Source organism: Lacerta agilis, chromosome 14 (assembly GCF_009819535.1).
Source record: "Lacerta agilis isolate rLacAgi1 chromosome 14, rLacAgi1.pri, whole genome shotgun sequence".
Lineage (NCBI taxonomy): Eukaryota > Metazoa > Chordata > Lepidosauria > Squamata > Lacertidae > Lacerta > Lacerta agilis.
In genome coordinates, this window is record NC_046325.1 from 42,300,385 (window position 1) to 42,318,319 (window position 17,935).

General features: G+C 42.1%; 1 protein-coding gene across 1 annotated transcript in view; it reads left to right on the plus strand.

Moving 5' to 3' along the window:
• The window catches only part of EIF2AK3 (eukaryotic translation initiation factor 2 alpha kinase 3), a 34,025-nt gene continuing 16,090 nt past the window's right edge, over positions 1–17,935 (plus strand). Inside the window, exons 1-7 of the mRNA XM_033169071.1 lie at positions 1–150; positions 6,646–6,775; positions 11,451–11,645; positions 14,123–14,253; positions 15,738–15,972; positions 16,190–16,352; positions 17,603–17,740. Of these exons, the coding sequence (XP_033024962.1) occupies positions 11,466–11,645; positions 14,123–14,253; positions 15,738–15,972; positions 16,190–16,352; positions 17,603–17,740 (847 nt within the window). The 5' untranslated portion in view covers positions 1–150; positions 6,646–6,775; positions 11,451–11,465. The remainder of the gene's footprint in view (positions 151–6,645; positions 6,776–11,450; positions 11,646–14,122; positions 14,254–15,737; positions 15,973–16,189; positions 16,353–17,602; positions 17,741–17,935) is intronic.

Genomic DNA, 17,935 nt, shown 5'->3' on the forward strand with positions numbered 1-17,935 from the left:
CGGGGCTGCCGCCGCTGCGCTCCCGTTGGCGGCCGACGTGACGGTGGAGGACGATGAGACCGGCGGCGAAGTGGCTCAGGCGGCGGCCTTCACCTCCGGGGAGCAGGAGGATGAAGGGGCGGAAACGCCCGCTCGGGGCGGCAGCTGCAGGTGAGGCGCCGGAGTGGGTCGGGGACCTTGGCAGAGGCCTGGATCCGGTTGCCTTGCTTCCGCGATCCCTTCTCCATTGCTAGCCACGGACCAGTCTCCTGTTGTTGTTGTTGTTGTTGTTGTCAATCATCTCGCTCTTGTCCCAAGCGCCCTTCATGATGCAGGAATCCAGCTAGAAGAGAGGCTTTATAATGTCTTGGTTTTTTTTTTTTTTAAACCACCTCCCCTTCTCTTCCTCCAAGAATTATTATTATTATTTATTATAATTTATTAAATTTGTACGCAGCCCTTCATCCGCAGACCTCAGGGCGGTTCACAGCATAACAATAAAACACGAAATGCATAAGAACAACAAAAGGAAGCAAGAACCCCCCCCTGCCCCTCCCACACTTGGTTCTTCTGCAACCCTGCCCCCCAACCTCGTTTTTGTGTTCCTGCAGTTAACACACCATTGAGGTGGGCTAAGTGTGGAATGGGCTGGCCTGAGGTATTCATCTCAGTTACCCTTCCCTGGTTTGAAACTGGCCTGACTCTCCAGAAATCCAGTCACCCTGAGTATAAGAACAACCTGCTGCTACTCCACCATCCTTTTTATTATTTATTTGTTTTTAAGTTTTAAAACGACACATGAAAACCCCACCATCCTGTTCTCACTGCGCTGCAACTTGATAGGGTTTGGGGGCTTCATCGCCCCTCTTCTGTTGGTGGCCGTTTCTGTGTGCAAACCAGACTGCTGGAAAGTCACAGGTGGGCGTTTATTTGGCCCTTGATCAGTGGGATAGGTGCTTGGGGTTGCATGCCCGGTGGGTGTGGCCTGAGGTGAGGGTGAGCGTGTCTTGGACATGTACACAATTGCTCATACACACACACAAACCTGGTTTTTCCTTGCTGGGGTGGAGACTAGCAGGCCTATGGCCTCTCCAGCAGGAAAAGAAGTGCCCTTTGAATGCACTTTCCTTATTGCAGTCACACAAAATTTTGGCAGTTGGGGCAGCTTGGGTCCCTGCATGGGCTGTTACTTGCCCACATGCTGTGTTCAGGGATAGATATAATTTTCTCTAAGTATTGTAATCTCGAAGGGTGGTATTTTTCATCTTTCAGATTACCTACCTACCTCTGTGTGTGTTAGGAGACAAAGCTGCCTTCTTATGTCGACCTATTTGCAGAGATGCAAAAGTCTGTGTGATGCCTTACAGCATTCAATTCCTTCCTGTTTCTGAGAGCTTTATGTATAGTTTAGTGAGATTGTTCCTTCCTGCTCTGTATTGGTACATTCCTTATGTTCTGTGTTATATTTGGCAAACTATACATTTGATCACACCAGTAACAAAGTGTTAAGTGAATGGTTTCCCAGTAGATCCATTGAGGGTGATGAGTATGTTGAAGTTACAGGTAGGTAGCCGTGTTGGTCTGCCATAGTCAAAACAAAATAGAAAATAGAAAATTCCTTCCAGCAGCACCTTAGAGACCAACTAAGTTTGTTCTTGGTATGAGCTTTCGTGTGCATGCACACGAAAGCTCATACCAAGAACAAACTTAGTTGGTCTCTAAGGTACTACTGGAAGGTATTTTTTATTTTGAGTATGTTGAAGTTGAAGATAATATTATGTTAGGCATCACTTAGCCCAAAGGCAGATTTTGGAAAGTCCATGCTTGTGCTGAAACCTCCAGAGGCATTAAAATGTTTAAACCGTGATCACAGTCCTCTGTGACTGTAATTTTTGCTTGCCTCTGGTAGTGGTGTGATTTGAAGAATCTTGTGTATGCAAGCCACTGCACAGCCACTAAAAAGTCCTTATAGCTCATTCCTATGCAGACTTACTTTTGAAGAAACTACCATTAAATAGTCATCCCTCTGCTTTCAATACACCTCTCTGTCTCAGAATATTATTCATACAATCTGGCATTCGCATCTGCTTCTTTTGATCTGCTTGAATTCTTTGTCTTAAGTTCAGTACTGTATGTCCAAGAATCAAATTTACCCTTTTCCCATCCCAAAGCTCTCATTTCCTTATATTTGTACAACATCACCATCTACACCATTGAACACCCACAAAGCACTCTTTTTCTTTTCACACCTTTGAAAGTGAAAGACAGGACAGTGGGACAGACTGAAAAGCAGATGTGGCGAAAGCAATAGGGTGATTGAGAGAGGTTTAAGGGGACAAGGGGAAATGAGTGTTCTGGAGGCCTGACACATACATCCTGCCCCCAGTGCAATAATTGATTTTAAGGTACTTGAGATGTCTCAACCCAGGGGCCTCCGCCTCCTATGCATTAGCTTCTGTACCCCCAGCATGAACTCTGGGTCAGAGGCATCCCCTGGGCTTCTGAGCATGGTGACTCTGCTGGCTCCACAAGCCAGCTAAGGCTAGAGATATGACATTTTTATAAAATCTGAAGCCGCAGAAAAAGTGGTTTGTGAAAAATCAAAGTACCGGTACTGTACAAACAATACTTGCTGGTCAGACTTACCGGTAATCTTATTTTATGGCTTTAACAGCATTAAAATTATTTATAACTTAGCACATAAAACTGTACCATATTCATGAAAATTACAAAACAATCCTGTTGGCAAAACCATTGGTGCTGCCCACCACCTCCTGCCCCTTGCTGCTGCTCGGCTCCTGGCACTCATCACTGCCAGGCGCTCACTGTTGCTGGGTGCTTGCTGCCTCCCACTCCTCGGCCCTGTCTGCAGTGGCACACTCCTCAACTCACCCCGGGCTGTCCTGAAGAGGGCAAGGAGGAGGAAGATGACCCAGGGGGTGAGTAGCGGAGTGAACCACCACCCATAAGTGCTCTGCTGCAGCTGCTGCGATTGAGGAGAAGGAGGCAGCAAGTGTCCAGCAGTGGTGAGCAGTAAGCCCCTGGCAGTGGTGACTGCTGGGTGCTGAGCAGGAAGTGGCTGCGGGGGGCACCATCTCCACCTGTGTGGGGGGAGGCATGATGGTGTGGTGGGTGGTGGCTGCTGTTGGGAGTGAGGCAGTGGGAGATGCAGCCCCCAACCAACCTCACTTGTATTGCCGCTAGTTTCTCCTCCTTTCAGGGTGACGCCCCACATCAGCTTGCTTCATGGAATCCTGTGCATGTTTACTCATAAATATTATATCCTTTGTTTAGTGGAGCTTACTCTTGGGTAAGTAAGCATAGGATTGCAGCCTCAACCATATGAAAGGCTTAGGCTGCAACCCTGTACACATACAGTAAACCTTTTTGAATGCAATGGGACTTACTTCTGAGTAGATATGTATATAATGCTGTTTTGCAGCAGGATGATTGTGCTCTAGTCATCTGAGGTGAAAGGCTGACTATAAGGGAGGGGGCAGGTCAGTATCTCTTAATTGCATGAGAGGTCATAGAAAGAGGGCAGGCTGGAATTTATAATAAATGAAGGCCCTGTATAGTCCACTCATGAAGATGGCAGTACCCTCTAGGTGCAGAAATGCACACTGGATATGTGTGATGTGTTTAAATATTTATAAACGGCACTTACATAAGAAATACAAGGTGGTATACAAATAGTAAAAATATAATGGTACAGTGATAATATTAGAAAAAATGTCTGAAAACTGGTTGGTAACAAATGTCAAATGTCTTATAATGACATCCAAGTAGGCAAATATCTGCAAGTATTTGGAATCAGTAAATAAGATTATATATTCTCAAATCAGAAATACTTTGCTCACCCTGTTTGTTAACATCTGAGATGTGTACAGTCATGCCTTGTTACTCAAACGTTTTGGCTCCCGAACACCGCAAACCCGGAAGTGAGTGTTTCGGTTTGTGAACGTTTTTTGCAAGCCGAATGTCCGGCGCGGCTTCCGATTGAGTGCAGGAAGCTCCTGCAGCCAATCGGAAGCCACACCTTGGTTTTTGAATGTTTTCAGAAGTCGAATGGACTTCTGGAACAGATTCCATTCAAGAACCAAGGTACAACTGTACACAATACACAGTTTCGTAATTTTTTAGTATTATGGGGTCATGGTATAGAATCGCTATAATACAGCTATTAATGTGTTCCCGCTTCCTATATCTGTTTGACATTCTTTATATGAAACCAGTGTGCAATATATAGCAGTAATTAACTCCTGCTTGAGGTAGTTATTTCTGTTCTGAATAAACATGGCATCAGCCTTGTACATGATAAGGCTGGACTTGTCTTGTGACTATATAATTGTTCAAAAAAAAAAAGCACTACCTTTTGGCTCTGGAAAGAATTGTTTGTGTAAAGGTATGGCTTATGAAGACTATGAACACTGGAGTTCAGGGATATAATTAAGAGTTATCTTTAAAAATAAGAAACTTTGTTTAAAACTAAAATTTAGCTGAGACGAAACTCTGCTTGTGAGTTGGGCTCATTTGTTGAAGTGATGTCATGCAGCAGTGAGATTCAGGACGTGCTTTGCGTAAGGTACAATGCAACTGCTTAACAAATGTGAGGATCTGGATCTACTGTAGTTCCACTCACATTTGTACTGTACAGTGAAAGTGCAGTATATCCTACTTTGGCTGTAGCCCTGCTACTAATCTTGCTGTGCCTTTGCTCTTGTCCTCGCTCCCCAGGGGTTGAAAAGACAATAGATTATTCCAGTGCCAATACAGATAGGTGGCAAATGGGGAATGAAATGTTTACTTATTATTTGACCATTTAAGAATTGCTTCCTGTGAAATGTCCTAAGGCAATTTAACAAGAAAAACAATTTCTGATCCAGTGCTTGTGCAGGCTAGGATAAAAATCTCAATTTAAAAATCTTGTTAGAAGAAGGTCTGCAATAGCTGCTGAAAAGTCAGTAGAGACAGCAGCTGCCTGATATGCAACAGAAGAGAGTTCCAAAGGGTAGGTGTTGCCACATTAAACACCCCAAGTTCTACATGGTACATAGAATAAACCTCCTGATGTAAGAGTATCTGTAGGAGGTCTGGTAGCTAATTGGCAGCCAGCGGAGTTCTTTCAGCAGCAGCAGAACATGATGGCAATAGCTTCCCCAGTGAACAGTTGAACTGCTGCTTCCAGGCAAGCTTTGGAGGGAGCACCACATGAAGCATATTGTAGTGTCCAGGTTATTACAGTCCAGAAATGACCCAGCCAAAGCTGAAAAGGGCACTCCAAGGCGCTCTCATCACCTGGGACTCTGGTGATAGAAATGAAACCATGGGAACCCCCAGACTACCAACCTGCTCCTTCAGTGGGAGTACGACCCCATCTGAAGCAGGGACATGACCAATTATCAAGAATAGATTAAGAAACTGCTCGCCCACAGCTCCTATGTCTTGCCAGGATTCAAACTGCATTGGCCTTCATCTAGCCATCAGACTTCAGAAACTGACCCAGGTCTTGCACAGCTCCTCTCCTTGTTACAGAAAAATGGAAATCTAATGATTCCTCCCAATGGTTTTATTTAGGTACTAAATTGGCACCCCACAGCACAACTGTTAGGGGGCTGAATACCTATTCTATTACACCAACCCTGAAGATAGGGTTGAAATCATGGTAAAACTGTGCCCTCGGTGCCCATTGCAGAGCTGGTTCATCAAGATACCATGGGCAGTGGCTCAGCTATCATAATAATTTTATTTGTATGCTCCCTTTCCATGGTTAAAACCAGGCTTACAACATGACAATAGTTACCTAACTGCAAACATAACAAAAGCCACAGGCAGTAGATAAAACACATTAAAAAGTAGACAACCAAACTGAAACAATTTCCACATAAATCATAAGAAGATATAAAGATACAAAAATTAATATCAACAACAACACCCTCCCCTCCCCTCAGCAAAACACTCTAAAACAGCCCAAGAGTGTCCAACAGCTTTTGTAGCTGGAGTCAGTCCCAGGTTAGGTGGGGAAAGGCTAGCAAGACAGGGAGCAGATCTTCAAGGACTCGCAGCCAAGATGACATAATAGGGTCACATTCCTGCTGTCGTCCTGATAAAGGACATCTCTCAGAGAGACCAAACCTGATACAGTTCCATAACTAGACTTAAATTGGTCTGGGTAATCTGTTTCATCCAAGAGTGCTTGTAACTTTCCTGCCATGACCCTCTTCATTATCTTCCCCTCAAATTGGGTGTTTATGACTGGGCAATAGTTGCCACAAAGCAACGGCTCCAAGGTCGGTTTTTTCAGTAGTAGTCATATTGCTGTCTGTCCAAGATGCCTGAGACCAGTCCCTCACACAAGAATACATTGATCCCACATAGGACCCAACTAGTCATCACCAGCATGTTTTAATAAGCCAAGAGGGGATGGGTCAAGGGAGCGCATGGATGGGCACATCACCAGGCTGCAGGAAGTGAAAATGATCCCACATGTGTTATACCTCTATTAAGAGTGGGTCAAACTATTTTTGATTCTTATTTCTTGTTGTTGGGGTTGATGTTGGTTTCCTGTCACAAGTTGGCATTAAGTGGTTCTGGGGTCTTAAAAACACGAACCCTGGAATAGTGTAATTTCTAGTTCTGACCTGTGGATGTGTCTTCCATGTACAGATCATTAATAATCATAAGCACTTTGGATGGACGGATTGCTGCTCTAGACCCAGAGAACAGTGGTAGAAAGCAGTGGGATCTGGATGTGGGATCAGGTTCTCTTGTCTCATCTAGCCTCAGTAAACCAGAGGTAAGATAAATACATTGTTGCATGTTTCTAAAATGTTAGTTTGTTTATTACTAGTTTAATATCTTTTTTGTTTTCATTTAAGTTAAGATTTGTAAAAAGCTCTTTTGACTCTTGCATCTGTTGTAAGGACTCTTAAACCGGAAAAAAACGTTATCAACTTCACTAGTATTTACCTGGATATCAGTGTTCTAATTTTTAAAACTACTCTTTTCCACGCAAATGTGTCCATATAAACTCTTATATTAAATACATGCATTTTTTTCTGGTACCAAACACAAAATGTGGGGATATTATGGATTTGATCCTGTCCTAATCTGACTCTTTTATTTTCTATCCAATAAATTTATTACAAAAATACATGGAAGTAAGCACCAGTGAATTGTGTTGGACTTACTTCTGTGTAAGACTGTGAGGAACTCCAGGAGAGAGAGCCTGTTCCATCAATTCCTAAAGTTGACATGGGGAGGGGATATTATTTGTTGACTCTGGTACTTTAAATTGTAAATCTATTGGGTTTCTTGGCCAAAAGGCAGCGTCTAAATGAATAAAGAATACTTCTCTTCCTTATCATAGAATGCCATTGTGGCAATCCCTTCAGTTGCTTTTGCAAATCTTCCCTTTTCTGACCATTACTAGAACAAATAGAACAAATTAATGGCAGCATTAAAAAGGTCAAAGTGTTTTTACCTGTGCCTCTCTAGGGACCTGAACATTAAGAGACGGTCAGGACTGAAAGTCACACTGGTTGACAATCCTCCAATAAGCTAGATAGTAACTTAATTTTGAGTAGCATTGAGAGTCCATAACCCTATGGAAGAAAATATATTTAGGCTGCATTCCTATACCCATTTGACAGCAAAGAAACAGTCAAAATATGTACTCCTAAAACACTTCATGTCTTCGAGGGAGGCTCACTTGGCGCCTTCCTTACATCTTTAGGCACCAGAGGAAAACATTCCTCTTCTCCCAGGCCTTTGGCTAATGAAACAATCTATTGCCTTTTAAACTGGGGAGTGGGGTGTTATTCTTGTGGAGAAGCTGGTAAAATGTGGACTGGACGAGATAACTCTTAGGTGGATTTGTAGCTGGTTGACTGCCAAACCCAAAGAGTGCTCCGTAATGGTTCCTTATCATCCTGGGGAAAATGTGACACATGGGGTACTGCAGGGACCCATTGTTGTTCAACACCTTTATAAATGACACTGATGAAGGTATTGAGAGGATGCTCGTCAAATTTGCAGATGGCACCAAACTGGGAGGGGGTAGTCAATGCCACTGAAGACAGAATCAGGATTCAATATGACCATAATAGATTGGAGAACTGCTCTCAAACTAACAAAACAAATTTAAATAGGGACAAATATAGGTTCTGCACATAGGGAAGAAGAATCTTCTGCACAAATGTAACATGGAGGACACCTGGCTTGCCAGTAGACATGTGAAAAGGATCTAGGGGTCTTAGTAGACAACAAGCTTAAAACAAGTTAACAGTGTGATGCAGCAGCAACAACAAGAACCCAACAAAACAAAACTAATGCTATTCTAGGCTGCATCAACAGACGTATTGTGTATTGAACAAGGGAAGTAATAGTCCCGCTCTATTCTGCCATGGTCAGACCACACCTGGAGCACTGTGTCCAGTTCTGGGCAGCACTATTTTAGAAGGATATTGACAAACTAGAATGTGTGCAAAGGAGATAAACCAAAATGATCAAGGATCTGGAAATCAAGCCTTATGAGGCACGGTTGAGGGAAAAGAGGAGACTGAGCAGAGATAAGATAGTCATCAAATATCTAAAGGGCTATCACATGGAGGATGGAACATACTTGTTTTCTCCTGCTCTTGAGGCTAGCTAGGTTAGGGGGCTGTGACTGGCCGAATGTCGCCTATGATCTTCATGAGTGTGTGGGGATTTGAATGCTGATCTGCCAGGTTCTACTCTGACACACTAACCACTACACCACACTGCCTTCCTGGAGTCCTTATGCTGTGGGGCAGCTATGTAAATTTAGTAGGTAAATAAATATGGGGAAAGCAAAATCTCACTTAGAGAAGCACCTGAAATATTTTTCTTGAAGCTTGAATTTGTTTTGTATTTTATTTGATGTTTTAATGTATTGTAAACTGCTTTGAGATTTAATAATACATTCGCTGCAGTAAAGGCACCTAGACATTCCATTGTAGCGACTGTAACCTAGGTTGAAGGCACCATTTGCCGATCAGCTTATATATCAGTGTTTCTGGCGCTGATTTTGGCCTCTTCCAGCAATTGTTCCCTAGGGGAGAGAGTTGTTAACAGTGTCTAAAGCAGGGGTAGTCAAGGTGGTGCCCTCTTGAAGTTGCTGGACTACAGTTTCCATCATCCCTCTAAACTGGCCATGCTGCTTGGGACTGATGGGAGTTGGCTACCCCAGTCTAAAGGAACTGGGAAGTTCCATCTATCTTAGATAGTGGTGTGAGTGACTTCCATTTTAAAATCTCTGCTTAAACTGCCATCTACGTTCTTGGATGTTCAGATTTTTTAAAACCCCCAAAAACAAATATTTATCATTGCGCATGCACAAAGAATTCTCTGAGTATGTAGAACAGCTTTCTTATTTTGGGGCAGCCTCATTTCATATCAAAGCAGAAAGGCACTTGACTAAACCTGAATTAAATATAAGACGGAACTATAATGATTTCTGTTCAGTGAAGTTGAACAAATGATGACTTAAACTGACAGTTCACAAGGCATGTGTAAGTACCTTGTGTTACCCTACATCCTTTGTATCAAGATAATTGGACATGACTGCCTGGATGACTCATTCTTGCATTAGATGAGATAATGCTTTAAGCAAAAAGGAAGAGGGGGTGATGTCATTTCTTTACCTAACTTACATGCCTTTGCTGATTCTTACTGCCTCCCATGAAATCCCTTTCTACTTCCGCATGATAGTACACATTATTTGAACCTCTTCCTAACTCCACTGGGAGCCCATGCTCCCAATCTTTCTGGAGCATGTGGTGATCTCATCACTTGACTTATGCATACATCAACCAGAAGAGTCTGGTTTTAACTTCACTTTACTTCTTGAACTCTGAATTGTCTCCACTGGCATTGATTTCTGCTAGCACAATCCTTCCTCAAGACCTTTGAGCCCTCCAATTTATAGTCTGGGTTTTCAGCTGGGAGATTCCAGATGAACTTTTAAAATTATACATGGCAGGAATATCCCTACGTATTTACAATGTTCTAAAGCAGTATAACCAAAAATGGAATTCTGTAGATGAAACCAAGAAAGAAGAAGCTAAGGAGTTTCAGTTGGGATATGCCCATCTTGCACTATTTATAGAGTTTATGCCTAAAAGCAGTCAAGGACACACAGATTATACATACTCCATGTTAGGCTGCCTATGCATAGCGTGCACATAAAGACAGCAGTCTGCTTATAGTTTCCACTGCAGATCTTGTTCAAAGCTTCCTGTAGCACTCAGTAACAGGAAGTGCACCTGTATGGTATTCTGGGATGGCAGATACAAAACAGCTGTACAGATATTACAGTTAAGATTATATAAATAGAAATTAGTGAAAAATCACATTATGCATGAGAACGAAGAACCAACCATTTCTCCTACACTGCTTCTTTAGAAGATCTTGGTTTTCCCCCTTATAAACTTTGTCTAGTGCTGGAATGTTGATTTAGTTGGTTAATGTACACCTGCTGATTCATTGGTTTGTGGCCAAAAATACCAAATAAGTAAATCACCTGATACCTAGTTTGCAAAGGTACAGAAGATAAGTGGTCAGAACAACCCTAACTCCTGCTACCTTAGATTTTGAAAACTTAACCCTGTCTTGCCCACAGAGTACTCTGGTGAATTTGGTCACTTTTCTGTATAGTCATTTGCATTTATTTATAATCTACAAATTTAACTGTAATTAGGGTTCGCTCTTCCTGTCCACTGTCTACATTTCAGCCTGTTAATTCACTTAGGCTTGTTTTTTTGCAGCGCTGCACTTATGTTTGCAGGGAAGGAAGTGAGAGATGAGTGATTCCTTCAAGGAAAAGGCAGGCTGGTCATTTGCCTTTCAAAAGCCGCATGATATGACATTGGACTGCTGTTCCTAAGAAAATCTTTAGAGATTCTTCTTAAGCTGCCTCGAGTCCCTTCAGCGGGGAGAGGTGACATATAAATAAATATTCCCTCCTCCTCTGGGTGCTTCTGCAAAATGAATGTTGACAGAGAGGCTCACCTAGCACCTATTTCTAGTTTTACTTTGGGTTTATTCTGCTGCTTTTTTATTTGTTATGTTTTAAATTTTATGTTTGCTTTATCTGTTTGCTGAATAGTGTTAACTGTTACTGAAACTGCCTAAAGAACACTTGTTGAGTGGTATGTAAATAAATATTGAGAATAACTATGCATATAAAAGCTGTTGCAGATTCCAGTACACAACACACAAACTGGCATTTCCATCCATGCCAAGCTAAAGGTGGAGGAAGTAGCTAAAAATGAATATTCACTTTTTACAGTAGACATGTAAAATGTATAGTAGACATTTGCAGTAGACTTGTAAAAGACAAACTATGAGGATGAAGCTACAAGTATTATTGCATTGTGCCCCACATTTGATAAAAAATAAGTTTGTGTCCTGGTTGCCATTATATGTATTTATGTTCTAATGCTTTGTAGGTATTTGGGAATAAGATGATAATTCCCTCCTTGGATGGAGACCTTTTTCAATGGGATCGTGACAGAGAAAGCATGGAAGCCGTCCCTTTCACTGTGGAATCTCTTCTCGAATCATCATACAAATTTGGAGATGATGTTGTCCTGGTTGGAGGAAAGTCCTTGACAACATATGGGCTGAGCTCATATTCAGGAAAGGTAAAAAGGTTCTTACTGATGATAGGCTTTTTCTTACATATTTGCAAGAGAGCACATCAAAATACATCATGCGCTCAGCGCCAGATAGCACTGACCCATTTTACTTCTGGCTATCAGCTGCATACTCTAATAGAAGCTGTATGTATATGGAAATTTACCAATTTCCCAGAAAGACACTCTCACTTAGCCCAGATGGAGCAAGGTAAGCTTCACTGAAATCGATGAAGAAGAAGAGGAAGAGTTTGGATTTGATATCCCGCTTTATCACTACCCTAAGGAGTCTCAAAGCGGCTAACATTCTCCTTTCCCTTCCTCCCCCACAACAAACACTCTGTGAGGTGAGTGGGGCTGAGAGACTTCAGAGAAGTGTGACTAGCCCAAGGTCACCCAGCAGCTGCATGTGGAGGAGCGAAGATGCGAACCCGGTTCACCAGATTACGAGTCTACCACTCTTAACCATTACACTGGCTCTTATGCACTTGCTTAGTTACTGCTTAAAGATGATTGATTATATAATTCCTTATGGAATAACCCTTATGGAACCAGGGTTATTGTAGTAGCATTTCTTGTGGGGTTTCACATTTGTTTGCATGTGTGCAAGTGAGAAAGGAAGACAAAGAGCCAGCGCTTCAACCAGCAAGCCTCTTGGCAAGAGTCAGAAGGAGAGAAGAATCCTCTCCCCTGAACTCCCACTAGGGTATTTTATTAACCAAAGGAAAACACGTCACAGAATTCTAACCATCCAGTCAGATAAAACCAGCACACCTCAAGAAGTCTCCATGTGGTTGAGATCATGTTAACAAAGACCCATAAAAGAACCCAAGAAACTTCCTTGCATTCCCACACATCAAAGGGACAGGATAGATGGCCAGGAACAGGAAGTCATGAAACAGAAGGTAGCAGGGAGGTAGGATTTAGCATCTTAACCCCAGAACCAAGTTGTTTACCAACTCCTGGGTAGGATCAAAGATGCTATCTAAGTACAAAGAAATGCCTGGCAATTGAGGCTGCAGCATTTGGTTTGCCCTTGTGGCAAGATTCTTGCTTCATGGTAAAACGTGACTGCCAGGTTAGAAAACATGGATGCAACATTTTCTTGCCCTTGTGCTTCCCTAGTATCATACCAGGCAGGACTCCCACCAGAATCTTCTGAGCAGGAGAGGAGGGCTTGAGTGGCTGGATCTTGCTCGGGGATCTTGCACAAGGATGTGGAGCTTAGCGGTTTCTGTGTATCACGGCTCACTCCACTCAGCAGGAGTTGAGGGAGAAGGCAAGAGGAGGTGGGAAAGCCAGCTTACGCCTGCTCCTTTTGCTGGCAGATGTCTGGATCCAACTTTTTTCATATTTCACATAAGGCCTCAGTTTTAATCTCACATACTAGGTGGATTTAGGCAAGCTATTCTCTCTCTGAATTTCAGCGCTATGTGTAATATAGAGTAATAACATTGGCCCACCTTGCAAGTTTTCTAAGGCTTGCAGAAGTTGGCTTATTTTTACAAATTTCTGTTCTGCTTCCAAGCTGTATTATTATTATTATTATTATTATTATTATTATTATTACTAAAACTCTTTACAACCCTTTAATTCAATAGGCCACCAGGGGGCAGGGTGGTTGTTCACATTTATTACCTGCCTTTCATCCTGGGGCCTCAGGACAGGTTACAACAATTTAAAATACAACATTAAAAGCTGCTTAAAATGACCTACAGCCAGAAAAATAGAGTGACTCCTTAAAATTGACATCACTGGTTTCAAAGGCAAGGGAAAAGAGGTATGTCCTCTGCATTCATCGAAAACTGTACAGTGAAGTTGCCAGACACACCACTGTCGAGAGGGTTCTCCACAAGCTTGGGGCTGCCACAGAGAATGCAGTCTCCTAGACTACAACCACCCACTGCCAATCTTAACAGCCAAGAGGGTCTGTAGGGAAGGAGGCAGTTTTTCAATTATTTCGGGCCTAAATTATTTCGGGCTTTAAAAAGGTAGCTTGAGCACCTTGAATTGTGCTGGCAACCAATGCAGCTGTTTTAAAACAGGATTATGTGCAATCTAAAGGAACCCCAGCCAGTAATTGGCTGTTGCAGTTTGGACCAATTGAAATTTCTGAGTTGCCTTCAAGGGCAGCCCCATATAGAAGCACATTGCACATCCAGTACAATAGAAACCCAATGATAGCATTAAAATAGTAGGCCTCTCCAACTTCCGTGCATTAAAAACATAGCAGCAATAATTACCTGTGTGATGGGCATAGCATGTTTTTAATGCTAAGTATTATTTTAGTGAATTTTTATATTAGTTAGCGACTTTTCCTCAGTATCGTTGTGTGTATGGAATCCATTTTTACATCTCTGGGTACAAATGTAATGGGAAGGTGAAAGCAAAATGTAGTGGAGTCACACTTTTCACATGATTAGTAAATAGAAGGATATACTGAAAAAACTATGTCTGATCCTTTAAGACTTCTCTTTCTTGTCCAGGTGAAGTACATATGTTCTGCAATGGGCTGCCGTCGCTGGGATGAAGACGAGATGGAACAGGAAGATATTCTTCTTTTACATCGAACTCAGAAAACTGTTCGTGCTGTTGGGCCCCGCAGCGGCAATGAGAAGTACGGACACGCATAGTATATGAGATTTGTAAATAGTTTCTGCAGCAGAAGGTGCATTGTCAGATTGTTTCAGTTTGAAGAGTTCATGTTCCTTCTTACTCCAACAATTTAGAAGGCCGGAATCTGACATGTCTAGTTTTTATGAAGATGCTTGAATTTGCACTCTCTTTCCTTTACCCAGAAGACATTGAGCTCTGATAGATTTTACTATTTTCACAACAATGTAGTAACTAGGAAAAGGTTTGCCCAGTGTCCTGATGTATTTTGCAGATACTGGGTGTGATGGTTGTGTTTGCCCTTCGCAATAACCACCCTCTGCTCACTCAGAGAGATATTTACAAGTCTTTATTTACCTATGTGCAGACAGGACTGTGTAATTCATGCATCCGAATAATCAGATCCGGGGAGTAGTCTTCTTCGGCTCTTTCTCCAGCATAAGAGGCGGGGAAACTTCAAAGGACGCCTCTGATCCCTGCGTTTTAGCTCTCTCCTTTCCTGTGCTGACGGGACAGGCACAGCTTCTCCGTCAGTGCCTGAGCTTGCTGAGCGGTGCTGAGGCTCTGCTTCAGCATCGGAGAGCCTTGTCACCTCCTGGCTTCCCCCTGCCTGTTCTCCCGTCACTTCCTGACCATTGCCCTCTAGCTGTCCTGGCTCAGACTCTCCTCCTCCCCCTGCCTCAAGCTCATTCCCCGTCTGTTCCATCACACTGGGCTGGGAGGAACTGGAGGGATATGCTGCCTAAATGCATGCCCTAAGGCAGGGGTAGGGAACTGAATCTTGATGATGATGTCAGGTGACTGACACTTGTCAAAGTTCAAGGGAGGTTGCTGTAACTATTCACATTATAGCAAGTTGGTGAACAAAGCATTTTCCCCTCTGCAGAGAAGCTGTTTGTTTTCAAACGTGCTTTGGCCTTGGGCTTGCCGATCGGAAGGTCAGCGGTTCGAATCCCCGCGACGGGGTGAGCTCCTATTGTTCGGTTCCAGCTCCTGCCAACCTAGCAGTTCGAAAGCACGTCAAAGTGCAAGTAGATAAATAAGTATCGTTCCGGCGGGAAGTTAAACGGCATTTCCGTGCACTGCTCTGGTTTTGCCAGAAGCAGCTTTGTCATGGTGGCCACATGACCCGGAAGCTGTACACCGGCTCCCTCGGCCAGTAAAGCGAGATGAGCGCCGCAACCCCAGAGTCGTTCGCAACTGGACTTAACTGTCAGGGGTCCTTTACCTTTACCTTTAACTGTACCTTTGGCGCAAAAGTACTGCTTTTCCCTTCTTCCTTTATCAACTTTTCCAGTCTGGAAAAGATGTGTGTGAAGTCAAAAGCTTGTGTACTATGTTAGACGACAATGTGCTTTATTACTACAATGCAAAATAGGCTTACATTACTTTAGAAATACCATGTTGTCTCCTTTTACATATTTTAAAAACTAGATTGATTTGCAGTAACAGTCATCATCATCTCTCTTTTTTTTTTTTAACTTAAAGGTGGAATTTCAGTGTTGGTCACTTTGAACTGCGCTATGTTCCAGACACCGAAAAGAGAATGGGATTTCTTGAAGGCAATTTAAAACCAAATCTAAACAAAGAAGATTCCAAAATAATTTCAGATGTGGAAGAGCAGGAGGCTGTAATGAAGGATACAGTGATAAAGGTCTCAGTAGCCGACTGGAAGGTGATGGCATTTAATAAGCAGGGAGGACATCTGGAATGGGAATACCAGGTACTAAAGATAGTAACATTTTGACACTTTCTAGAAATTTTACAGCATTGCCAAAAATAACTTGCATCTTTCTGGAATTTGAGGCTTTTAAAAAAATGTTTTTCTTTTGTAATATGTTCACTTTTTGAGTTCACGAAAAGCTGTGTTCTTAAAAGATTTGGTATTACAGAGAAAATGGATTGAACTGATTTTCAAATATTCATACTTTTATCTGCAGTTTTGCACGCCTGTTGCTTCTGCCTGGCTGGTTAAGGATGGCAAGGTAATTCCAATTAGCCTCTTCGATGACACAAGCTACACCTCCAATAGTGATGTCTTAGAAGATGAAGAAGACATAGTGGAAGCTGCTCGAGGAGCTACAGAGTCCAGTGTCTATTTAGGTACAGCACCAGCTTTCAACACAAGACATAATCTTTGCATTGTCCAAACCTTAGTAGACAGATTCTTGATTTTTCTTTTCTTTTTAGGTGGGTATAATTAATTTAAGCGTTTCAGCGAAAGCCAAAGAACAACATGGTAGAAATCTAAATTATTGTGTGTTTTGCTTTGGCAGTGGAATTTTTTTTGCATCAGTGCATTATTCTTGACACAAAAGCCATGCATCAATATGAACAGTGCATTTTCATCCTGATCCTGTGCATATTTACTCAGAAGTAAATTCTGTTTACTTCAGTGGTATCTCATTTCTAGTAAGTGTTGGGGGTGAGGTACGACCTTAGCTTCTAATTGCAGCTGGAGTTACTAAGCAATGTAAAGTACTGTCCCATTACATACACAAATAGTACGATTTTAACTAAATCCACAAATAGAGAGTAGTTTGATTAGAATAGGCCTTTTCTCTGTTGTCAGTGAATTGCTGATAAGACTTAATGTTTGCCGTAGACTTGAAGTTGTATAAAGTATCTGTCCTTCACTGGCTCTTATTTTCCAGAGTTCCCCCTACTCCTACAGTGGGTGGCTTTCATTCTTTCTGGTGAATTGTGGTTTGTGGGTTATCCCTTTTCAGAAATATTTGTCTGTGCTTCCAACCTTCCACTACTATGTGCACATTCCTGAAAATCAATAAATGAGACTGCTAGATTTTGTTGTAAATAACTTCTTGACCATCATTTGGCCTTGGGCTGAAGCATGGAATATTGCAGTAGTCGTTACTTGTATTTTAAAGTTTTTATCTCTGGCTTTTCTTTTAATTAATTAACCAATACTCAGAGCTCATGAGTCATGAAGTTGTGAGCTCACCGATTGTCCTTCTTTGGAAGAGGATGACATCCTGAATAGGGTGGTTCCTTCCAGTTGGATTTTTGGGGGAGTTAACAACTAAGGCAAGTGGAATCTCCAGAGATTGCTTCAGTTTTATACTTCTGCAGATTTTCTTGCTTAAAAGCTGCATAGAGCAAGAATGTTAAATAGTTGCTGGGTTATGAAAAGATTCCATTTCTTAATTAGTTTAATGCACAGTACATGTTTCAGATTCCTAGGTAGGTAGATGTAATAATATCATCTTACAATCTTTTGCATTGCTCTAGAATTCACGGCTTAGGCATTTGTATTCTCTTCCTCTCTATTCTTAAAGGTGCACACAAATAAAATAATTCCTTAGATAAATAATGATCTGTGGTTTATTATGCAGGAATGTACAAGGGCCAGCTGTATCTTCAGTCATCAGTCAGAATTTCTGATAAGTTCCCAACCAACCCTAAAGCTTTGGAGTCCAGAAATGATAATGCTGTTATCCCATTGCCTGTAATCAAGTGGAAACCATTGATTCGTAAGTGATGTTCCTAGGATTATCTTTTTTTTCAGATTGGAAGGTGATAGGCCATAATACTGACAGAGAGTTTTATTACTGTTTTCAAACGTATATCTTGAACATAGTTGACTTGAGATGTCTGATACTGATGGTGGGGTGTCACGAAACTGCACTCCGAGTGGATTTAAGTGTTTCGTTGAAACCAATTCAAAG